The sequence below is a fragment of the Rhamphochromis longiceps genome, linkage group LG7 (genome assembly GCF_057381845.1).
Source record: "Rhamphochromis longiceps isolate RC_006_pf linkage group LG7, R_longiceps_female_GT1.1, whole genome shotgun sequence".
NCBI classification, from domain to species: domain Eukaryota; kingdom Metazoa; phylum Chordata; class Actinopteri; order Cichliformes; family Cichlidae; genus Rhamphochromis; species Rhamphochromis longiceps.
The window spans coordinates 33,699,214-33,724,859 of record NC_140563.1 but is presented as its reverse complement, the minus strand read 5'-3'; the positions used below and the strand labels follow the sequence as shown (position 1 = coordinate 33,724,859).

Genomic DNA, 25,646 nt, shown 5'->3' with positions numbered 1-25,646 from the left:
GAAAGCTAAAGCTGCTTCCCCATAACTGGTAGTGACTGGGATCCCAGACCATGCATTAAAAACAGTGAAAATATGAAATGAATTCTAAGATTAGAGTTGACAGTTGAAGCACACACGATCAAATGTCTATGCATGTTAGTTTGCATGTTAGTTTGCATGTTTGGTTTGCTGCCTGGTACAGTATTAGGTTTACATTGACTCGAGAAGCAGCTGCTGCTGGTCCTGTAATGCCCATTTGAGACCCACCTTTTACAGTATTAAAAGCATGCTTGCAGCCTGGTACAGAAACTCTTTTTGGGGAGAACTTGACGACGAACAGCCAGTTCAGTGACATTTGTGCGTCTTGGTGCATTTTAATTTCTTAAAGTGACCAATGGCTTGATGTGGTTGGTGAAGTTTGTGCTTCAGTTGTAATGAGTTAAATTGATTTAAAAGTTTTTTACTCTGCACTAATTAGCTGGTTTAAGATTTCATGGATGTGGCTTGTTGAAGCACTGATAGCATTTGCTGATAACAGTCCACACACTTTTCCATAAATGGTCACTTCTAGGCCCCAAAAACCAACACAATGGAAGTTCAAAAGTACTAATTAAAAAAATAAAATAAAATTCTTGGCCTAAATTTAATGAAATTGAATTTGCACACTGAAATGTATTCAAATAGTGCAGCGAGATGTTCCCGATGCAGAGCTTTCTACAGATTTTAACTGGTGTAAGTTTCATACCTGCCCTTTGTGGGAAGCTAAAACTGTGGCTGAACTTGTATTTTCAAGCACAGTTGCCTTTACTCATGCTAGAGCACATTTATAAACTTTAATAAGCTTTCCATGAGGTCAGACTGGGTTTTTTTTTGTTTTTTTTGTTTTTTAAGCTCCTCAAAGTGAATGGTAGTCTCCCTGCTGTTCATAACAGACGCTCATGCTGCTGCAGAAATTCAGCGAGGTACTTGAAAGCAGTGAGGGAAGAGTTCCCCCCCCCCCCCCCCCCACAAGCAGTACTGTCAAATAAGTTGTTTAAATGGGAAAGCTGCTGTGCTTTAAATATTGTGTGATATGAGGTCTCACCAAGGTGCTTGTTGAAATCAGAGATGACTCATGATGATGATCTTCAATGAATCACTTCTGTGTGCTGCCTCCACTGTGCTGCGTTAATGACAAATGGACTTTGGTGTCTCCTCAGGTGTATAGATAAACATCAGAGTGGAGATGAAAGTGGTTTCACTGCAGCTTTAAAATCTTGATTGCAGATGATAAAAATGCAGAAAGTATAGCTCATGAATGCTGCTGTAAAAGAATACTGAAACTCTGGTCTGGCACACATCAACACCCTTCCTTTGTTATTTTTAAAGCAGAAAATCAAACTACATTTTAGTCCTAAAGTCCCTGAAGAATTCCTATTATGTCATTTCTGTGACCTAGAACTCGACTTGCATGGCAGTGAAGGTTGGAAGGAACAGTTTTGTTGTGGGGGTTTAAATTATTGCAATAAATGGACTAAAATAATGACTTTACAGTTAGACAGTTTCAAGCTTGTTACAGACATGACTTTCAACATTATTTGGGGGAACACGAGCAAATGGTTAATGTTACAGTTATAGAACCAGGCACTAAATTTAACTTGGAACACGGGGGTGTCAACACTTTTATCAGTGTTTGGAGTGAGATTTGCTGGGGCAGCAGAGCATCTCAGGTGTCTGACAGGGTTGCGCACCAGCTCTGAGTTTTCACAATGAGCAGTCGTGTGTCTGGTATAGTCCCTTTCCTCCCACTGCAGTATTTCAACTCAGCAGGTTCAGTGCACAAACCTGAAAACGATACGAAAGTAACAACCAGCAGAAAAGCAACATCTTAGAGTTGGGGCCAATCCTTTCTGCACTCCTGTGAGGGGATGTTTGGTGCTTTCTGCCAAAACATGAGCGGGACCCGTTGGGGAGTCGTTTCAGCAGCAGTTGTTCCAAGCCGTTGGCTGTTAGGTGTTGCTGAGGCTACAACAGAATTCCTACAGTTAGAAAGACAAAGTGGGTGAAGTGAAAACAAAGACTTTTAGGCCTATAAAATGGAGAGAAACTCCACTGTAAAGTCGTCAGTGAAATGAATGAAAAGGAATTAAATCTCTAATTCATCCCCCTGTGCATCAGTTCAAACATTGAAATAACTTTGTATAATACAACCACTGTTAAACAAGACTTGGCTGACCACCTGCTGTTATCCATTCAGTAACTGCAAATCAGTGTATGGCTTCCCAGATGGGACAAATGAGAACTAGAATGTCTTGGAATACTAAGCAGCCAGGTCACGTTGTTGGATTGAAGACAAACCCTTCTCTGTGTATTTGACAATAAACACGTCTTAACTGCCAACTGTAGTGAAGCAAGTTGACATGGCTGAAAAGATCCAACAGTAGTTGTGTTTTTCTTTCAGTCGCTCCACTATTTGTTTTCGCCCGTGACGTTCAGTCAGAAGGCAGAAGCCTGATGGATGCTGGTTTGAACACCTGTTGGGAAGCTTTTGTTACTTATAGTAACACAGCATGCTGTGGTGACACCATTAAATATAATTTGACTTCAGCTGAATCTTGTCAGCTCCACACGCCGACGTAGGTTTCAGGTGCAAGAAAAGGAGAATATGGTGACTGTAAATGACAGCAGGATGCAGCAGTCGAAAGACTCAGTAAGGGGAAAAAATAACTTGCTGTTTTCTTTCACTGTATTTATCCTCAGCCTGTTTAGTTTTGGCCTAAGGAAAAGCAAATGCATAAGTGATGTCATCTTAAAGACCTTTGTTATACTTTGATTTTGTTATTTGGTAAAATAATTAAGTTGAACTTTGTTTTTGGGTTGGGTTTTTGTTTTTGTTTTTTTTTTTGTTTTTTGTTTTGTTTTTTTTAACCCATAAAATGATTCGGGGACTTCATATTTTAGCGCTGGTAATGAATTTGTACCAGATGTATACAAATGCCCGTAACAATGTATTGGATTGGACCACAAGTGGAAAAAGTAGTTATAGGTCACCAATTTTTAAAAGTATCAATACTCAACAGTAAAACCTGACACTGGACATTATTTTACTGTTAATACAAGAGCACGAAACCCCATTAGGGGCTCCAAAGGACACGAAGGGCCAGTCAGGCAAAACGCTAAAATAATGGGGGCGCAAACAAGGTTGGTGAGCTGCAGGTTAACACTCCTGTTATGTTGCAGGTCAGATTGACCCAGAACAGAAGAGATGTCACATGTCATCTGCATCACTACAGAAAATGAAACTAATCATAATTATAAAAGAAAATTGTAAAATCAATGCCAGTGTTTCTGACACTTTTCGATGAGTAAATTTCTCCCGGGTCAAATTAACCCAGAAGCATAACTCGTGTTCCTGGAAACCAACATAACAGGAGGGTTAGGAGTATTTGGGAGTGCTTTCAGAACTCAACCGCTCCTGTCAAAAAGCAGCTCTCATAAAGTTGTGCGTATGTAAAAAGTGTGTCTGTCCATCCACTAGCTTGGTTACAAAATGCAATTACAAATGCAACATACGCAGCACATACGTAGGCCATCAAGCAAATGTTAGAGGTCTGTATTGCAACATTATCAAGGTTTGAGCACAAAACAATGGAATAGAAAATATTTATGAATGGGAACTTGTATATAACTGGTGTTTAAAAATTCACATTCATAGATATTATTTATAATCAGAGGTGTTGTTTGTGTATTTATGAACATTAACTGACGAGTTGTTAGAGAAGCTTGAAGTGGTGAGACTCTCTACTGTAGTAACACATTTGAGGAGAATAACAACCCCAGGATAAACGGGAATGTTGGCAGGTGAGAGTATGGTCCGGTGGGTTGGAGGAGCCACATTCCCAAGTTTAAGAACAAAGTAACTTTCAGTTGCCATTTAACTGCCCCCCCCTTTTTTTTTTGTGTTTTTTTTTTTTTTTTGTTTTTTGTTTTTTCTTTCACCCCTGATTGAAGTCATGAAACTCATCTAAGTGTTTTTCTCTGAAATCAGCTTGAGCTTTTGTACGGTTTATGCTCTACAAAAGCTTGTAGTGCATGTCTCACTTTTCACTTGGAAAAGTGTCTCGGTCAACTGAAGGTCTTGACAGGGATATCAGTTTGCAGTCTGTGTGAGAAGTTCCAGTCATAACTACAGTGGTGTACATGCCAGTCAACACTGCTACTGTAGCATTTATCGCTGTACTGTTTGACCAGCTGTTGCTCATGACTTTACAGCAGGCAACAGAGTGACGTCGTCTGAGTGGCTACATGCCTGTTTTTCCTTCACATTTGCATGAAGGACTTTTGTACTGCAGTTGCATTTCTGGAAATTATTTCAGTTTATTTCCCTGTACAAAAACACTTGAGACCTCTTGGTAAACAGAACTTGCAGAACAGGCGTAGTTTCACTATGTGGATCTTGGCAGGATTCTTCCATGTTTGCTTTGTCTCAAGTGTCAGTTTTATGTGGCTAATGAGAGAAATTTAAATTGGTGTAAACTCGAGGCTTGGAAAGTGTTCATGATTGGAAGTAGCATTAAATAAGATTAATAATTTAAAGCTTGCTTCCTTGAAACAGTGTTAACATGTATTTAATCTTGTGGTATAATTGTTATACCAGTCAATGCCATTTTAGATTCTACGTAATTGGTTACTGGGAGCACTTATCAGTGTATTGAGGAGAAACTGCATGTGTATGTTAGCTTGGAGGGGCTCAGAGCTACGTTCAAAATCAGTAAAGACAAATGGACGACACAGAGCTGCCATTTGGTCTTTGATTTAATCACAGAATCAAGTCAAAGATTAAGCCAACAGCTGTGTTTTTGTGTACATGAGTGTTTCAGTTTTCAAGATTTTTCTTTCCTCAGATTCCACAAAAAGTCCAGTTGGATTCAAAACAACAGTTTGGTTTTTCATAGTTCAGACTTTACAGAGTTAATAATAAAATATGAAGAATTTTCAGGAAAAGGTAATGGAGGTTTTACCTGGAGGCAGTGATTTGCCATGAAGGTTAGAAGGAAGGGTCCAAATGGAGTTTCTTTCAAAGCCAGCTTCACTGTGGAAACATCACTAGTTTATATAGACAAATGATTTATTTCTAGTCTAAAGGGAGATGAATGAGCCTTTGTAAGCCCCTATAAAGGCCTCCTTAGGCAAAAATGTTAATGAGAAATGTTAATGTCATTTGCTGTGAAACTACCATAATCTTAAAATGCCATAATACAAATTTTATTCAGCTCAATTGTAGTTTGTTGGAATTTACCACTGCTAACTCAAATTTGACTTCAGTCACTTCATTGTTGTATACCTTGCTAGTACCTGGTTGGATAGGGATGGGAATAGAGAAGCAGTTCTCTACAAGAACTAGTTCCCAGTGGTGCAAGTAGTTAAATTTCTTGGTCTTGTTAAGCTTGGCATACACGGTGCAAAATTATTATTATTATTATTATTATTATTATTATTATTATATTTTTTTTTTTTTTTTTTTTTTTTTTTTTTTGGCCCATTTTGAGCCGATTTTTTTCAGTCGTCTGACTGTTTTGGGGGTCGGCCCGAGTTTCGGCTTCATCGTGTGTCGTGCATCGTGTAGTATACGTGGGGTAACGAGAAGCGATTAACACCTCACGACCAGCTTCCGATCATCAATCGCTTCGTCGTAAGAAAATCAAACCTGTTTGAAATCCTGTTGGCCATCGTGAGGGTGTCACCGCAGCCTGTCACACCACGCATGAGCAAACACAGAAATGAAAGTGAAGACGGAGTAGCACAACAGTGCAGCGTGTGATCTGGACACAAGTGATGAAAGCACAACTTGTAGAGCTTGCCAAAGTTCTACAAGTTGTGTTTTCATCACTGTTGTGCTGCTCAGTCTTCACTTTCTGTATTTGCTCATCCGAGCCTTTTCGATGTGGCCTCACAAAATTATCACGACCGCAACAACCGTGAAAATAGTTGGATGGACATTGCTGCTCAATCACAGCTGCCTAATCAATGTTTTTCATTAGCAATTTAGCAAAGTTGATGGTGGTGGTCTGTGTGTCACTCAGAGCGAGAGACAGATTTTGTTATAACCTTCATGTTATGGACGCACAGTGTGAGCACTGAGGTCGCATCAGAGCATCGGGCCGTATAGTGTGAGACCCTGCATCGTGAATTAGGAACTTCTAACCCCTGCGAGTCAATCGTACAGTTTGAGCAGGAGCTGAATAACGCGACTAAAAAAAATCGCAGTGTTTGCCCAGCTGTAGTTGGCTTGCCTATCGATTCTGCTTATTGGTTCCACTTCCACCACAATCAGCTGATTTCAATTCATGTGTCTAAGTGGGAAAATAATGGCACAGTTTATAGCATGGACAAGAGCGTGGTGCATCCAGGACAGAAACAACTGCATTATTCTGCTAACACAATTTCAGCTATTTGCAAGCATCTGCATAGCCAGCCAGCATGCTAAAGTTAAGCTAGCCAAGAAAACAGTGAATGCTAACCCCAGCCCAGCAGCCACATTCTGAACTTAAACGGGTAACAAAATCCCAGCATATCATCTGAAAGGCTCAGGTCAGCCTGTCTGGCACCAACAAGCATGCCATTCAGTGAAATAACCTTCATTCTGATGCAGACATCAAACCAGCCTGCTCAAGTACTTTGTGTGCGCGTGCAGTGTACAGACTATGCAGAAACTTGTACTCTACTGATTAATGGCTGAACTGGAACTTTTCACCCTGTATTCTTAAGAGTGAAGAGGAGACTGCAAAATCAACTAGTCAGTGATGGGGATAAGTGTTAGTGCGCACACTGGCTCCTGTGCACTGTGTGTGCAGTGTGCAGCTGAGAGACCAAACTGGGTTCAGAATTATGTCAGTATATCACCAGCCTGGCTTATCACCCAAACTACAATTCTCATAGTCAATAATTCATACATCTGTGGGAGTCACTCTTCTATTCACCTTCATCTGCTGCTCCACCGAGCAGCTCTTATCACTGCACAGCCAGTTTTATGTGCATGCTGCTTATCTCCAGTGTGAGATGAAGGGATAAGAAGCGAACTTGATCTTGGAGCTGAAATTTTATGGAAGAAAGTATTGTTAGGGGAATATGTACCCTGGGGGAGGAAAAAGGGGCTTCCTGATAGTTCAGTAGAATTCTGAGTCGCATTTCTGGAGATGGAATTTAACCCCTTTTCTGGCCATAAAGGGGATCGTATTGTATTAGTAGCTGGCTTTTAAAATAAAGTACATGATCAAGAAAGTTGACAATGCTAAAACAAAACCGAAGACAATGGAAAAGATGATGTACATTCTGACAGATTAACCTGGAAAATATTTGCACCGTAAACATGAAAGGAATCTCAACACTGGTGTATAAATAGTATTTTGCTGCATCAAAGCTGTTGCTGTTCCAGCTAAATGGATTATCTAACAGCTTGCAATTGTATGGTTCTTGAGGTGCTGTGAACATCTGACTTTGTTTTCAGTCGCACCTCAGTGCAGCATAACGTTGCCCCGAGCCCTCCAGCTCTCACAAAATGTCAGTTACTGTCATTGGGGCCGCCACGAATGAACCTAAAAGGTAACTGAGTCGCTGCAGCCTTTAGATGATACAGTGTTTTTGTTCATCACATAAACATGATGTGCATCGTTTCCTAAACCCATGTAAAGGAGTCTTGCATTCTTACCTCTGCTTACAAAAGCACGCAGACAGTTGAGCCATCTCAGCTTAAATTGGTCCTTTTTAATATCCCTGTAGAATACATCATTCATTGGAACAGCACCAGCAGTCAGCTGGACTCTTAGTGGTACATTTTGGCCTTTTAGTGACTGCAGCAGAACGCCAAACATCTCTGCTGTTCTGTCTTTTTGATTTCCTGTGTTGTTGGTAAAGGGAGAAAATATGTAATTTACAAAATATGTTAAACATTTAAAAAATATATATATATATATATACACACACACACACACACACACACACACACACACACACACACGGAATATATGACGGAGCATGAAAATATCTAAGATCTGTTTGTTTTCTTTCCATACAGACATGAGGACATGCCGGATGAATGAGTTTAGCTGTGGCGCCGGCTCAACCCAGTGTATCCCAGTCTTCTGGAAATGTGACGGTGAGAAGGACTGCGACAGCGGCGAGGACGAGGTCAACTGTGGTAGGTGGATGCTGTTTGGCTTGGAGTGCACATGACTTCAGTTGATTTCAATAACTGGCTATTCAGTTTAAGTGATGAGGATATTGTTCGGTGTTCTTGAAATCCTTTGGGATTTAAAACATTCCCAGGTTGCCATCAAACACTCGTGTAGTTTGTCAAAGCTAAGCAGTGACATCTTCATTTCTCATGTTTGCTGTTCATTGATGAGCACCGTGATGCTGGGAGCTGCAGAAATGCTGCCGTGGACGTAATGAATTGAGACTATCACTGTGAAGCCATTTGAAGTCTCCTTTAGAGCTGCAGCTGAGCAGTTTTCTTTGCCATCTCATTAATATCACAAGTGCGCATAAGTTCTTGGTGTGTTTAAGTGTTTCAGAAGTGTTCGAAGTACTGCTTATTACTTGTAGCATTTGGTTTCCAGCTTTTATTGAAGTATTAAAACTGCTTCTAATCGCTGGCATCAGTTTGCCGCCTCCAGCTGTTTATCCTAAATTCTTGCATAAACAAGCTAACGGCTTTTCCTGCACAGCCCAGTCTGAACGATAACACAATCTGACAGTGAAGCACCCTGTAGACATTTAGATTTTTAATTAGGGCAAATGATTACTTCACATACACATTAAAATGGCTTGCATACTTTTAAGCCATATCTTGGAAGATTTTAATAATTGGCTTTGCACATTTGTGCTGAGTGCGTGACTCATGTTGTCTAAAAGGTGCAAATTTTGAGCATTAGCACTAATGTGTGACACTATACATATATCATTGTTTAAATACTGCTTAGTATCAGCTCTGAAGCAGCTGAAAACACTCAGAAGCTCAGCTACGGGTAATTGTTTGTTCCTGTTGAGTCTGCACCCTTGTTGTCCTTGAACTGTGTGCTGTGATGACTTACTGCAGCGTAGCGTGCTTAGACGGTGACTTTTTTTTTTTTTTAAAGTGAGCTGCCACAATACAGTGTAAATCGCAATCTTGCAAACTCAATGTCTCGCGCATTCTTGGAGCTTCCAGTCGCTGCACTAAACTAACACTGGTGTTATTAGAGAAAGCAGAGAGGTGCACACATGATGGGTTTTGCTGTTGAGGTTTTAAAAATGGCTGTGAACTGGTCATCAAGCTGGACTTGTAAACACAAAATGCAGTATTTTAAATATTGAATATTTTGGATGGAAGTCGTTAACAGGCACACAGCAAGTTGTTGACTCGGTTCTGCCCTGTGTGAACTTTTCAGGACTCGGTCTGTGTGTGTTCATGTGACAAATGTTTTGCTCCAGCTGAAGCGTGGCATTGCGCTTGTTAATCTGAGACATGTCCTCTGCTGCTTGTCCAAGGAAACAAAGGCTGAGGCTTGAAACTTAAGTTTAGCCTATTGTTTTAAAGCTGTAATAACAGTAAACAGAGGTCATAAATTCTAGCTTTAAAAAAAAATGTCTTATTACTGTTACTGCATTAAAAATTCTGTGCTGTCAGTCCTTTCACAGCACACTCACATTTTTCCCATAACCCTCTCCAGGAAACATCACATGTGCCCCAAATGAGTTTACATGTGCCAGTGGACGCTGCATCTCCCGGAACTTTGTGTGTAATAGCGAGGATGACTGCGGCGATGGTTCGGATGAGGTGGAGTGCGCGCCGTCCTCCTGCGGGCCCAGCGAGTTCCAGTGTGGAAACTCTTCATGCATCCCGGCCAGCTGGGTGTGTGACGATGACGTTGACTGCCAGGTAAGAAAGAATGCCACACACTAATTTGCAACACACACTCTGACACAATTCTTAACTGAATATGGTCCTTGTGACCCAGCCTGTCTCAGTTATTTATTAATGGGAGCAGATGATTAGGGTCTGACTAAAGTACGGTCGCATGGCAGGAAGTGTTTTGGTGTTATGCTGATTCAAACTAAACAACCCATGTAGGAAAAAATTCTTATGGTGTTCTGATCAGTAAACCTGACCTTTGACCAGTGTAGCTTTTTAGCACTTATTTGCTTAATCTCACAACACTGTCAAAACTTGCCTTTGACTTTCTATGAGAATGTGTCGAACCCAGATCAGTGTTTGTTTTTAGGACCTAAATTTATTAAATCTAATGAATACAACCCAGCTGCAACCTCCAGGGCCAAAACATTAAGCCAACACAGATGTGCCAAAAGCAGTTTCCACAGTCTCGTGTTCTTTAAAACTGGATTTTAGAATAGAATTGGTGTGTGTGATGAAGTTGTGTTTAGAGTGAAATTCTAGTGTTAGTATCTTGAACTAATTAGAATTACAAGATACAGCGGTACAGTACCACTGTGGCGTCGCCAGTTGCATCACTGCTGGGCAGCAAAGGAGGTTGTTGTGGTGCTATACTATAGACAACATGTGGATCAAACACTTGATATAATTGACATTTATTTTTGACCATAATTGGTCACTGACAACATCCATCAGCACAACCATATTATGACTCCAGCTTGCTGTTCAACTGCCACAGTGCACGCCACCCTCTGATCTAAAAATGGTTACTTCTGGTACCAAACAAACTACCATAACAGCAACTGAAATACTACAGATGTAGTGCCAAAATGTGGAGTTGAAACCCAGTGGATGATGTCAGTTTTAACATCTGTCTTTAAAACTGTCGTATGGACAAAACAGAAAAATGAATGCTGGCTCTTCAGTGGGAGCAGTAGAGGGGATGAGGGGGATGTCGGCTGCAGACAACGAGTGCACCAATCCAGAAACTGCAAACTCGCTGAGTTAACTGGTCACAGGGCTCGTCCTGTGTCAGCATTATACACACCCACACACAAGCTGGAGGGGAGATGCATCTGCCACATGTCAGATGACACAAATCTGATCTTGCACTTTATTCTAGAGAACACTGAATGCCAGAACTGAAATCTGATTCAGAGGCGCTGAATAATGGCAAACTCCATGAAATGGATGGACATGACAAATCATTTTACATCAAGATAGTAAAAAGAGAACCTTTGTCAGGGTTGCAGTAGGGATACGGTCTTAATTTGAGGCAGACTGCCAATCAATGGTCCGATATTTAACACCCCCACATAGTTATTAACTGATACTTACTATACGTATTCATGAAGAGGTATTAAATCATTTTCTGCTCTTGTAATACTTGACCCTTTATATGCATTGTCAACTCAAACTTTAGTCTATCCTTAAAATACTGATGTTCTTCACATGATGAATAAAAGCTTAAGCTCACTCTTTCCTTTTTATGAGGAAACGTTTTTGTACATGAATACAATTTAGTCTCTTCTAAATCAGTCTTTTCTTTTATAACATTAAAACTTTATTTTAAGATCCTACATTGAATAGGCAAAATCTGTGACTGAGACATGCAGAGTTAAAACTCAGGTTTCCTGACTCTGGCTTTGCATCTTCACTTTGTCTTCAGGTGTTTTTGTTGAGCCTTAAGTATCTGCGGTAGAGATATCATAAATTTGGATTTCTGCCGATACGATAAGAATCTGATATAGTGTGTTTTTAATCAATGAAACTGGTTTTTTTTTAATATCTTGAGCATGACTTTATACAAGATGCAGCAAGTTTAAATAAACAACACGAGAAAATTAAGCTTGCAAAACTGGTGTGCATGGATGTGCGCGCCTAGGGATGTCATACTGCTTTCTTTACAGTGAGGCTACACACATTTAGGAAATGAGGGAGTGAACTTGTGCATCTTTGCTGTACACCTGCATTGGATTTCCCACATGCATTTCAGGTGTACAGCAAAGATGCACAAGTTCACTCCCTCATTTCCTAAATGTGTGTAGCCTCACTGTAAAGAAAGCAGTATGACATCCCTAGGCGCGCACATCCATGCACACCAGTTTTGCAAGCTTAATTTAGTCGTACCACCCAGCAGCCACTGACCTGCCTCACACACAAATATTTTCACACACTGCAGAACAAGTTCTACTGATGCAACAATATGCTGCATACCCATTAATTGGCTCACCGGACACAAACACTCACACCCACAAATATTTAAAGGGCTGTGTTCAGTGGGAATGTCGTTATTGTTCCCTCTCTGCTTCTCACACCCCGCCTGCCCTGTGTCAGTATTACGGAGCAGCAGACACGTGCGTTCTCACACTCCATTAATCTGCTCCCATGTGAGTCGGTGACTTTGTGAGATGATGAAAGTGTGAGAAACTCCTTCGTGCTGCTTCTCTTGCTCCTGTTCTGGTCTGTTTGGCAGAGATTAATTCTAATTAATGAGCTAATCATCAGAGATCTAAGTGCTAAATGCTTCTGGCTATGTTATCTGTGACCTGTATGCCCCCCTCCACTTCCAGATCATATGTAAATAATAGTGTGAGGAACCGTGTGTATGTGTCTGGGCTCTGTCCTTCAGTGGCTGATGGTGCAAAACTTGGTTTAAAAGTTTTAAAATGTCTCATTAGAATTATAAAACCCACAAATGGCCTTTGACATGCAGCTTGACTAAAGTTTCTCATACACTCAAACCAGACCCTAGTAAATAAGTTTGTATTAAAGTATTACATAACAGATGTGCTTGTTTTAACTTGTTTCAGAGCTGGTTTAATAAAGGACTCGTTTGCTTTTTAGTCATTGTATTTCAGATTACAGTGACTTAAACCTCAATTTCACACTTTAATATGAAATAAGCTGCTGATGGCCAGAGAATGTTTTGGTTTTTAAAAAAAAGAACACACCTGTCATTGCCAGGAACATCATCAGTAGCCTAGATAAGCAAATGGCTGGCCAGCCGGCTTGCCTGATAGGTGAACTGAGTCTGAGCCATCAGCTCTCCCTGCCAGGTTTACTAGCTTTAAGTTAGACACAATTTTGAGTTGGGAGTTTGCCAACAAAACTTTAGGATGATGCACTCAATGTTGCTTCTCTGCAAAATTAACTAGAGTTCAGACCTGTTGTATTTATGAATGGTGAAGGGAGGCAGTCTGTGCCTTCAGATTGTTCCTGTCTACTGGAATAATGTAAAGAAACCTTCACCCTCAGCTCCATCACCCACAGCTGTTGATACTCCAGGATGCCTCAGTGAAATCACTTTATGGAGGCTTTGTCAGTCGGCATAATTTTAAAAATAAATAAAATATTGTCAACATGAGTTGCTCGTGTGTGGCAAACAGTGTTGTTACACCTGGCTTGGCAAATCTTTTCTGTCTGCTTGGATCAGCTGGAGGGACTTAATGTTGCTGTACTGCTGTGCAAATTGGGAGTTTCTGTGAGGCAACTGGTGATGCTGTGATTAATTGAAAAGGTGGCACAACGGCTGTTAGACTTAACTTTTTTTTTTTTTTTTTTTTTTCTCTGACAAGCAGTCTCAAGTCCCCAAAAACCTCCTGAATTATGATTTTTGCCCAACTGAAAGGATGAATGGTTTCCATGGGTGGTCTCTGTAGCTTTCAAAAGTCCAAAAGACAGTCAGAGCGGAGTCTGACACCACTACAATGATGCTTTGTTCAACCAACACCTCAGACCTTTAAATTATGTAAAAGTATTGCAGAGTTGCACATTTAAAAAGCTGGAACCATTAAATTTCAGCTTTTCGTTATATAATTTACATGTAATTTTGGTCAGCACTGTGCATTTCCAGGGGATTTATTCAAAAGCTTCAATTCTTAATGAAAGCTTCAGATTGAAAGTGTAAAACTGACTAAATTATATATGCTAAATCAAAGAACTCCAAGGCACTCGTTTCAAATAAAATTTGAAGTGCTTTTATTCTCATGACATGGCTGTGCTTAACTTTAAACTCAACACAATTCAACAGACAAGTCTTCCAAACCCTTCCAAAGACCACGTCAAATAGAAGCGGTTTGAATTTGTGGGTTTTTTTTTTGTTTTTTTGTTTTTTTTGATAACTAGCACTGACCAAGAAGACAAATGTCCTTTTTAGACTGTACATGTTTGCTTTTTGCTCCTGCTGGCAGTCTTTAATCTGATGGTCGCGTAAGGTCAAACACTTATAACCCGTTTTCCATTGTAACTGGTATTTACTTTTACTTATGGCAGGCTCCCTTCCAGAAAATTGCTAGACGAGGCAAGAAAACTGCGCACAGAAAATTTTGCAAACTGAATATTTGCTGAAATAAACATCGCAAAACACTTTAACACCATTTAACCAATCAGGAGGTCCTATAATATGATTATGTCAGTTTCTCTGTAAAGTAAATGAGTATCAGCTCTTGCGGTGCCCTAAAAGTCACCTTGTGTCCTAACAGGACCAATCAGATGAGTCTCCATCCCGCTGTGGTCGGCACCCAACACCCCCAGCCAAGTGCTCGCCCAGCGAGATGCAGTGTCGCTCAGGAGAGTGCATTCACAAGAAGTGGAGGTGTGATGGAGACTCCGACTGCAAGGACGGCAGTGACGAAGCGAACTGTCGTATGTACACAAGCTTTGCTTGATTCACAATCCCAAATAATCTTTAGCTGATACTGGACAGAGGATAAACTACAGCTTACTATCTGAAACAAGCAGTTTGGGCTCCTTTCCAGCTCCATTTGATCCAGTGTTGTTCTGATGGGTAGCCTTTCCCAACAGCCAGCGGGTGGAGCTTCTGTTTGCACATAAAGTGAAATGGTCACACAACGATTATCACCCACCATTTTGGCGGCACTTGGCATAGAGCCACTACTCCTCCACATTGAAAGGAGGCAGTTCAGGTGCTTGACATCTTACTAGGATGCCTGCTGGATACCTCCTAGTTGAGTAGCTTTGGGCATGTCTTACAGGGGAAACGGTCCTGAGACAGACCCCAGGACACATTGGAGAGAGTGTCTCTCGGCTGGCTTGGGAATTCCTTTGTAGTCCTCTGAGGGGAGGTTCAAGGTTCTTTATTCATCACATGCATAGTTATACAAGTGTATATAACACAGTGAAATGTAACCTGACACGCTCCTTGACTTGTGCAAAAGGGGGGAGAGAGGAAGAACATTATATATTATATACATTAGGTGAATGTGCAGTAGTAGCATTGTATGCAGCAAGCAGGTGAATTCTGTACATTAAGTGAATTAAATAAGAAGAGACAATATGAACATATTTAAAATTAAAGGAATTTGAAATGTACATTGTGCCGGTGGGTTTAGTGTATAAAAGAGTCTTCTCAGTCACTTATGGATTATGTGAGAGGGAGCATGAGTTAGTGTGTCAGGGCCCGGATGGCTTGGGGATAGAAGCTCCTCTTGAGTCTCTCTGTCCTTGCCCGGATGATGCGGAACCTTCTACCAGATTGCAGAAGTTGGAACAGTTTGTTGCCAGGATGGGACGGGTCCTTCAGTATCTGCGCTGCTCTAGTCCGGCATCTCCTGGTGTAGGTGTCCTGAAGCGGGGGGAGAGCAATCCTGCAGCAGCGTTCTGCTGTACGGATCACTCTCTGGAGAGCTTTTTGGTCCCTCACACAGCTGTTCCCAAACCACGATGTCATGTTCTGTGTGAGGATGCTCTCCACAGCGCCTGTATAGAAAATCCTGAGGATCTCTGGAGAGACCCTGAACTTCCTCAGTTGTCGTAGATGGTTCAGGCGCTGCCTAGCCTTTTTGGTCTGGACCTGAATGTGGGCAGACCATGTTTTGTTTTGTTTTTTGTTTTTGTTTTTTTTAATTGTCACATCACATGTGCAGGCACACTGGCACAGCACATGCGAGTGAAATTCTTGTGTGCGAGCCCCACAAGCAACAGATGTGCAAACACAACAACACAAACGAGCAAAATACAAGAATGGCCAACCTGAAACTAATAAATATATGTACAATATATAATAGTGTATGCATTTCTGGATGTTCTGAGGAGATGTGGACACCAAGATACTTGAAGGACTGCACCCTCTCCACTGGAGCTCAATTGATGATAATGGGCTTGTAGTCTCTGTGCTGACTACTTCTGAAGTCCACCAGCAGCTCCTTGGTCTTGCCAACATTCAGCTGGAGATGGTTGTCCTGGCACCATGATGCCAGATTCTTCACTTCGTCCATGTAGGCCACCTCATTGTTGGAGATGGCACCCAACACCACTGTCATCAGCAAACTTTACAATGGTGTTGGAGCCGTGGGTGGCCACACAGTCTGTAGTGTAGAGGGAGTAGAGCAGTGGCGAGAGGACACATCCCTGTGGTGCTCCTGTGTTGATGGTGATGCTGTTAGCGCATCTACCCACCCTCGCCACCTGAGTTCTGCCAGTGAGGAAGTCCAACACCCATGCCCAGGTCTGGGCATCTCTGCTCCGATCGCTGCCCTCTGTTAGCCAAACGCAGATAAATGGCAGAAAGTGGATGCACACTTGGATATGGCATCAAACAGCTGTTCTAACAAGTGCTGAGTATCAATTTCTACAGAACAGATTAGCAGTATTGCTTCTGTAGAAAACTTGGCTTTCACTTGTTTTCATTTCATCTGTATCAAAGGAAAATGTTTGGTATAAACTGGCTTAAATTATTTCAGTGTTAAAGAGGTTTAATAAAACAAACCCTCCAGCTGTGGGTGCTACACTCCTACGTTTCTTCCATTAATTACCTGATAATCTGTTCGTTGCCTATCAGTCGATGCTCTCCACTTTAATCCATGCTGTGATTAGGATTCAGTAAAAAAACAAAACAAGATGTCAGTCATCTGCACATTTTTAATTGGCTTTGTTTTTTTACTTACAAGAGCTTTCGTGGCTGATAATTTTAATATGGTGCTCATGAATACAAACATAATTATCTAGTGATGTTTTTCTTTTCACTCTTTGAGTGAACAGCTATCACAAATTGGCTGAATTCAAACAAACTTGGGTATTTTAGTTATTCTGCACTGATGAATGGATTTTGAATGGTTCACTGAATATTCACAAATGTTTAGTGTTTAAAGAGTAGCCCATGTCAGCACATGTGCAACTCATGTTTGTGTCCTTGGCAGCTGTTCGCACCTGTGGGTCGGATCAGTTCAAATGTGACGATGGAAACTGCATCCTGGGCAGCAGACAGTGTAATGGCCTCAGAGACTGTCCAGACGGATCAGACGAGGCAAACTGTAGAAACAGTAAGTGTTGTGTGTTGGTGTGAATGTTCACAAACGTGTCACCTGAGTGCATTATCAGGATGTGGTTTTTTTATTTTGGGGGGGAATTCTTCTACAACATGCAAGTTTCCATTTCTACATCTTGAGGCTCACCTGAGGTACCAACAGTGTTTAATTTTAAAGCTGCTCTGGGCATGCAAATGTTGACATTTTTCAGGGGTTTTTTGTAACAGTCAACCTCAGGTGGTGCTCCTTGTTTCTTCAAAGGAAAGCTGTCACTCTCCAGATTTGTGGCAGTTTCATTTTTGTGTCCTAATCTAGAAGATGTATATTCGGTGTGAAAACAAACACCCAATTATCTTTTGCTGATTTTGCTCCAGTGTAGTTTTAGAAACTTGTGATTACATTTGTTATGTAATATTTACTCTGACAGATGGAAAAATTAATGAATATTAAGCAACTTCAGCTTTTTAAAGCGCTGAATGCTTATTTTAAACAAGTCTAGTTTTAAACCATGAGGTTAGTGCATATAATCCCTGTGAGACGTGTGTCTGACAGCAGATGTCCTGTAAAATGGGTCAGGCACACACCTTTAGCTTTGAGTTTAGAAGCTCTGCCCACATGTGCTTTTCCAGGATGTTTAGGGGCAGATAATGAGAAGAAATTTGGCTTAAAGGGGGAGGAGCTAATTTTCACACAGGATAGACTGAGGGCCTACAACAAGCCCTAAAGCAGTTTAAGTACAACCTTCCATAGTTGTATTTGCCTCCTTTTGCCTTTAGAACTGCCTTTGATATTTAATTGTATGGATTTTAGGTTTTACTGAGATTTTGTTCCATGTTAACATGATGGCATCAAACAGTTGAGGTCTTTACTTAACCACATCCCAAAGGTGCTCTTCTGGTTTGAGGTCTGGTGATGCTAGAAGCAGTTTGAGTTCACTGTACTCAACCCGTGTCACAAATTTCCATGTTCAAAAACTAGTTTGAGCTTTGACATGGTGCATTGTCCTGTTGGAAGCAGCCATCTGATGAGTTCATTGTAAACATAAAGGGATGGAGTAGCGATACACACGCAGCCTGTGATGTTTAAGCCACGCTCAGTTGGTACTAAGGAGCCCAGAGTGTGCCATCCCCTACATCATCACACAACCACAACTAGCCTGAACTCCCTGCTTTCATGTTTTAATTCTGACCCAAACATCCAAATGTTGAATGAGGTTATTCTTCTTCCTCCTACTCCTTCCTCCTCCCTGCAGTGACTCAGTGTAATGGTCCAGAGAAGTTCAAGTGTCGCAGCGGGGAGTGCATAGAGATGAGCAAAGTGTGCAACAAGGTCAGAGACTGTCCCGACTGGAGCGATGAACCGATCAAGGAATGCAGTAAGTGTTCATTTTTATTTTTTTAATTAAAAAATGTAACTGAATTCATCCATGACTGATTTTTCAACTCCGGGTCATGCCCCTCTTAGGTCACAGACTTGCTCCTTTTCTGATTTTGACATTGATGCCTCACTGCAATGAAAAGATGAAACGTGTTCAGGAGATGATTTGCTTTTCAGCGAATTCAGATGTCTTTTCCCGCGGGCCTGAAAGTATCCGGGAGAGTTTATTTCAGGCAATGACATTCCTTCCTCTGTGCTACACATGGATTTATGCTGATAATATGTGGATTTTTTTTTTTTTACGTAAATCAGTCCATGAATCTTTCATGCATCCTACAGTTCAGGTCTAAATAATTCTCTTTCATGGATCAAACAACTCAACCAAAAGTGACTATCAGGCTTTCCACAATCAGAATACTAAATATATGAATTCAGCTGCAGCTCAAACAACTGAAAAGATCTGGAAATAATATAAAAAGAAATCTACAATCACTCATGAAGAAACTTTGACAAATTTGCATGACAATTCATGACTATTTATGTAAGAATGTTACAGATTGTTGTACAGAACTAGTGTATATTGTCAAAATGCATATTGGGGTACATAAAACTTATTCTTGGTGGCCAAACAAGTGTTCAGAGTGCTGAAATGAAAAGCAATGGTGACATCCTAACCACCACCACCCCACCCCCTAGAAATAATAACAGCTGTAGCTTGAGCACGTGAAAGGATGTTGGCCTGTGGCTCATTAAGCCTTACACCTTAATAAATCACACTGTATGTTCTTAATGATGGTGAATTTCAGCCATCTCTGTACTGACACTCTCTGCCCACAGACAAACTAAAGCACCGTGATCTGAAGTTTACGCCAGCTTCTAAGCTGATGCCATGCTGAGGGATTTTCTTCAGTTTGTCATGCATTTGGTTCATTTTCTTCTATTTCAGCTTCGGGAGGTTTTTAGAGATTTGCTCTGACCACCCAGAACATGTGCTTACTGTTGTGATTGCAGGGTTCTGGGAGATCAGTCTCTCCCTGCTGTTGGGTTTATTCTCATAATAATTATAGTTGTGCATTTTAAGATTTCAACAAGCGCACTAATTACAAACATGGTCTTTGTGCTGTAAGTACAGCCTTTGACTTTGTGCTGATGTAAATGATGGTCAGCCAAGTGCATGTTAAAGGAGGTTAATCCTGACAAGGATAGCAGTTGTTGGTTCTTGTTGCTGCCTGTTTCATACACATGCTTGATGTATAAAGAACAAGAGGACGACAACTTCAGAAAGCCAGATTCCTTTAATACAACAGGATGAAATTGCAGTTTTGTTTTAAAGCAGATTTAAAAGAAATTAGGCCACACCTGTTTACCCAGCTTTCATTATGGCACTGATGCTCCAAAGACCTCAACACAACACTGGTTCGTGCCTTTTAGTTACCACTACATACTAAAGGCAAATAAGTGTCTTAACAAACATTGCTCTGAAAAATGAGTAAAAAAGCAGTTGGTGTCCAAAGAACCTTTAAAAGACATTTAAAAGCTTTGAGAATAACTAGTGTCTTTCCTTGGAAGCAAAATATTAAAAATTGGGAATGGCTGAACAGTCGCTCGTCATCACTCTGGTTTTCCAATTGGTTGCTTATCTTCTGGCTACCTTACACAGTACATTGCTTCACGTCCACACAGGTTACTGATGCACGTTTTAGCCTTTTTGGTTTTAAATGTTTTTCTTAAAAGTTATGGGGCTTTTCCATATTGTGTTCCACCCTCTGAGTCTACTAACAAATGCCAATTCATGATATTCAAACCTCTTGTGGTTTGAAGATCTTTCAGTGAATACAATCCTCGTTTAGCTTCGACTCAGACTTCTCCCAAACCACCTTATTGTAACCTTTTAGATCTAATTGGACACACAACTACAGAGCTGTTTCCTGTGTTCCAGATTTTAACGAGTGTCTCCTGAACAACGGTGGCTGCTCGCACATCTGTAAAGACATGGTGATTGGCTACGAGTGTGACTGCACGCCTGGGCTCCAGCTTATAGACCACAAGACCTGCGGAGGTATGCGATCTCTGCATTACACAGCTTGGTGAAAAATGCTAAAAGAAAATTTTAAATCAGTTTTGACAACACTGCAGTATTTAGCGTTGGGAAACTATTACTCAACACAGGATGAATGCATTTTTCTAAAAGGGTTCAAAAGTGTGAGACTGTCTGAATGTACACAAGTATAGGCATCCATCCAAAAACCAAACAACTTTGATACACTGAATTCAATCTAAAACCTTTAAGACTTAAGGAATATTTAATTATGCTTGCCCTCAAATATCTAATCACATGGGTCAGATGGGCTGGTGGTGTTGTGCACTTCTGGCCTCTGAAGGGTTTGGCGTGTAATGTGATTGGGCGTGTCGTAATCTGTTTTCCTAAAAGCAGAAATCCTCTTGGTTACGTTTAGGAGGCACTGATCCGTCACAGTTCTGTTATTGAGCCAATCTTGGCCTCAAACCCTGCTTTGGATATTTGGTAAACGTGTATAATCCCATCTGTATGAACCCCACTGGTTCCACAGAAGCGTTAATCTACTCCAGGATGTAGAATGATCACTAAACTCTGGAAAACGTTTGATAAATTTACATCTAATTCTGATGAGAGCAGCTCGTCGAGTGTTTTGGCAAAACATCAGCGGCAATTAAAGCAAGTTTTAATTTGCATTTTGTGTATTCGAGGCTCAAATCACTTTACACTCATGCAGTAGGAATCCCAGGAACATCCTATTTTTGAAAAGCAAGATAAATTTTCATCAATACACACGGACTATACAGCTGTTGAGCCCCCATAGAAAGATTTGATTATTCAAACTGAGGCATTTAGCAGATTTGATAGATGAAACATGCCACATACAGCTGTTCTTTCTTCACACACGCCTCATGATTCGCCTTTCTGCTACTCTTCTGCAGATATCGATGAGTGCATGAATCCTGGCATTTGCAGTCAGATCTGCATCAACCTGAAGGGAGGGTACAAGTGTGAATGCCACAACGGCTATCAGATGGATCCGACCACCGGCGTCTGCAAGGCTGTTGGTGAGTTAGCAGCTGGGTGATCTTATTAAAATTTCACCTCAACATTTTGATCATATTTGTCTATATTGTTGGCTCTGCCACTGTCTGGGTCCCGATCTCTGGATAATAACGGTGTTTTGCATCCCTCGAGCTAAACAAATTTGGTGTCTTGTAAAGTATTGTGGAAATGGGTCTTGTCTCCTGATAAGTAGCAAGAGTCTGAGCTGACCCCTCAGATCCTGCAGGAATAGTCCTGAGCAATGCAAACTTGGGCTCTTTTGAAAGATTATGGTGAAATATCATCTTCATGGCAGAAAAGACATTTCAGGATATATTCATGTACTGGGGGGGCAGCGGAGTCACTTTGATGCTCACATGTGTAACTGTTCATATATGGTGACGTCTGTCCAGTACAGACCCAAAAACTTGGATTTGTCCATCGTGATCCAAAATTGAGCCTCACTTACTCCTACTTTTCACAAACGGCTGCATCCAGTGTGTCTGAGCTGCAGTGGCTTTAGATGACACTGAACCCTTACAGATTGCTGATGTGACTGAACTGGCAGCTTCATGTCTGATCAGGGTTATGACCTTTGGTGTGCGTATGATTTGCTGCCAGACAGAAAAACATCTAGTGATTCACACTCGGTGTCTGAAGACTCTGTGTGGGAGAAAATTGTAGGCGTTGCATTTGGTTTGTCATCGCTTATAACCAGCAGCTTTGAGGCTTTAGTTGACTAACTGCTTCAGATACATCGAGGTAAGAGTGCTGAAAACACACCCACAGATCTATTTCTTCTTTGGGGGGAGTTCACTCGGATTCTCCAGCTCCTTTATTGCCAACAGTAATATAGTTTGCAGCCCAAAAGAACTAAGTGATAGAGTTCAACCACTATACTGTGGGCTCTCACTCCGAAGCAGCAGCAAGTTCACGCCATTGACTCAAAATGGTCCATAATTTGCGGATGCAAAGTGATGATAGTGCCTTTGTATGTCAAATCAGTATTAAACTTTTAGGCTTGTTCGCTGCTAAAAAAACCCCAAAACACTTTAATGTCAGGAGGAGGGATGTTGACAGCATATGAAGGTCCACAAGTTGAAATGGTCCGTTTCTCTTTTCTGAAAGGCTTTCAGAGTGGAAAGCAGCGTTTTAACACAGGGCTCTTGTTGGATTGCATTAGTATTAAATGGGTGAAGCTAATTAACTGTAAAAACTGTGGTTTTAATGCAGCTTTCAGCTATGGGAAAAAATCCAGCAGAATGACAATTCTGTGGAATAATGGGGAAAATGATGGGTTGGCACTAGAGCTGGGTGGTGAATTGATTTTTAAGGTGTATATTTTCAAAGCAGGCTTAGGATCACAACAATACCACGGCTGAACATTTTCATTTGTAAGTCGTTTTTTCGGGGGGGGGGGCAAAGAATGAGTTATGTACAACCTGAGATGTACTACTGTGTATTTGACAACACAGGGTCTGGTGTTATCTGGCTGCAGGTGTCATCCATTGTAGGTCTTATGTGTTTCTGCAGTTAAAAAAAAAAAAAAAAAAAAGCTTAATTGTTCAGCTTGTTGACAAAGATGACGCCTGTTCCCTTCCACTACTTTACTGATGAATAGAAATCAATGGGTGAAAACAAGCTCTCCTACTTTAAGCACACAATAATCCCAATTCTTAAAATAGTTTTAAGAACTATGACCAATAATTTTGTCCTAAACAATAAATGGAAGGCATAAAATACTTTGGAAAGATTGTCGTCATTCAATAACCCCTTTCCTGTCCTCAGGTAAGGAGCCCTGCCTGATCTTCACCAACCGCCGTGATATCCGTCGTCTGGGCCTGGAGAGGAAGGAGTACACTCAGATTGTGGAGCAGCAGAGAAACGCAGTGGCTCTGGATGCAGACTTTGACCAGCAGACCATTTTCTGGGCTGACCTGGGCCAGAAGGCAATCTACAGGTAGGGTAGTAAGTGATTAGAGGGAATGACGCAGGCAAACGGGCAATAGAGTATTGTTGTAGGACTATGGGAGGCATTGACAGTGCAGCACAATGTAGTTGTAACTTCACAGGGTAAATGGATTTTATTTGTAAGGTAAACTTAAATTTTTTCCTCTGGTCTGTTAAAGCAGTAAGTTTTTCTCGTGGCCGTGTTGCAATTCAGCTGCTTGATATTTTCATCAAAAAAATCTAAATGTGTAGAATGAAAGGTTCTATTTTACTGAGCTGCCTGCAATAGTTTTGAATTTTATGTGATATAGAGGTCTCAGACTGAAAGGATAATATACTGGGAGTCCTAGCAGCATTTGAAAAACTGTATACATGTATAAATTCTCTACGCATCTGTCCGATGCTGAACTCTTCTCCACTCAGCACTCTTCTGGACAAGCGTGTAGACATTGGCACCCATAAGAAAGTCATTGACAACGTGCAGACTCCAGTGGGAATCGCTGTGGACTGGATCTACAAGAACTTGTACTGGTCTGATCTCTCAACCAAAACAATCTCTGTGGCCAGTTTCAATGGTACCAAGCAGAAAGTTCTGTTCAACAGGGGCCTCAAAGAACCGGCCGATATTGCTGTGGATCCGCTGTCTGGGTAAGTGGACGGCTCATTTTGGTGTTGGATGAAACCCTTCTGATCTCCCGCTTATGGTCTGCTTTTACTTATGATTGTGTCGGTCCTACAGGTTTCTGTACTGGTCTGACTGGGGAGAGCCAGCCAAGATAGAGAAATCTGGTATGAACGGAGTGGACAGACAGGTTTTGGTGGCGACAGACATCCAGTGGCCTAATGGAATCACACTGGGTAGGAACAAACCAACAAGTCACTGCACGTTTTTCTTTAAGTCTGGGATGTCTACAGGTCATTTAAAAAAAAAAAAAAAAAAAAAATCTTAAATTCAGTCTGGATTGGTCTTAAATTTTAGTGATGTCACTGAGAATTTCAGCACAAGCACTTAAGCTGCCTGTGATTTTAATACTTTGACTATAAATCGCTTGGTATTTGAATAGTTCACTCTTTAACCTCCCAGGACCTGGCGTCCACATATGTGGACATCACATTTTGGGTTATTTAGACCAAAATACTGAATTTTGCTCTACGTGGGCCTGATATCCATTTACGAGGACATTATACCGCTACTGTTCTATCAAAATTTTAAACAAATGGCCTCATATTTGGCTCTTTTCTTAAAAAAAAAAAGGTTAAAAAAAAATAAATCTGGTAATTCTTTGGTTTTACATTCATCAGGCCCCAATATGACCAAATATCAAAGAAATTAAAAATGCATGCCGTGGAAGAGTTCAGGTCTTAGGAGGTAAATGAGAAAGAAGAAAATGAGTTGCAGAGAATCTTTGAAGAGGACGCTGCTCGACCCTGGCTTGCTGTTGTTTGAGTCTATTGTGTGATCTGTCAGTCTTTGATGTTTGCCCTCTGATGGAACTGTGTGTGGGACTTAACATGCAATTTGAATGAACTTTGGCTTGACTTTGGCCTCCTTTTCAATCAATTTTTGTAAGCTAAATTCTGAGTAACCAATTGTGCAGTCTCTAAGAAGAGTCCTTTTTTTTTCTTTTTTTTTTTTTTTTACCAGGTAACAACATAAGAGGGCGGCTGTAGTTAGGGGATTTTACATTAAATAAGCTGAAGTCCTGATGTATTCAGTTTAACAGAGTTGGTGAATTCATAGTAATACTAATCAATAGGCTAGTCTTGTTTTGTTTTTTGTTTTGTTGCGAAGTGATGGTTATGTTGCTGTAGCAGCTGTAGGTTAGTCAGGCGTTCTGGTGAAATACAGATTCAAATATGTGCCTGTACAAACCAGTCTGAGTCAATGTTCATTTTATACATTGTTTCCAAAAATGTCACAACTCCTAGGTTAATGTGTTTTAAAATTCTCATTCATCTGATTGTTTTGTTACATTGTTTCTAGTAAAATGGTGTAATCTCAGTATATACTTACAATAACTACAAGGTGCTGGAAAGCTTGAAAATACCTTACAGGAAATGCTTAGTGTTTTAAATTGACTTGGACAGTGACCTTTTACAG

At 40.9% G+C, this 25,646-nt stretch overlaps 1 protein-coding gene across 3 annotated transcripts in view; it reads left to right on the top strand.

Moving 5' to 3' along the window:
- Positions 1 to 25,646, top strand: part of vldlr (very low density lipoprotein receptor) — a 64,887-nt gene that overhangs the window by 20,898 nt on the left and 18,343 nt on the right. For all 3 annotated transcript variants that reach the window (XM_085413430.1, XM_085413431.1, XM_085413432.1), the window contains exons 4-13: positions 8,033 to 8,155; positions 9,669 to 9,877; positions 14,374 to 14,536; positions 17,050 to 17,172; positions 18,410 to 18,532; positions 20,474 to 20,593; positions 21,493 to 21,618; positions 23,384 to 23,555; positions 23,969 to 24,193; positions 24,285 to 24,403. In XM_085413430.1, the coding sequence (XP_085269556.1) occupies positions 8,033 to 8,155; positions 9,669 to 9,877; positions 14,374 to 14,536; positions 17,050 to 17,172; positions 18,410 to 18,532; positions 20,474 to 20,593; positions 21,493 to 21,618; positions 23,384 to 23,555; positions 23,969 to 24,193; positions 24,285 to 24,403 (1,503 nt within the window). The remainder of the gene's footprint in view (positions 1 to 8,032; positions 8,156 to 9,668; positions 9,878 to 14,373; positions 14,537 to 17,049; positions 17,173 to 18,409; positions 18,533 to 20,473; positions 20,594 to 21,492; positions 21,619 to 23,383; positions 23,556 to 23,968; positions 24,194 to 24,284; positions 24,404 to 25,646) is intronic.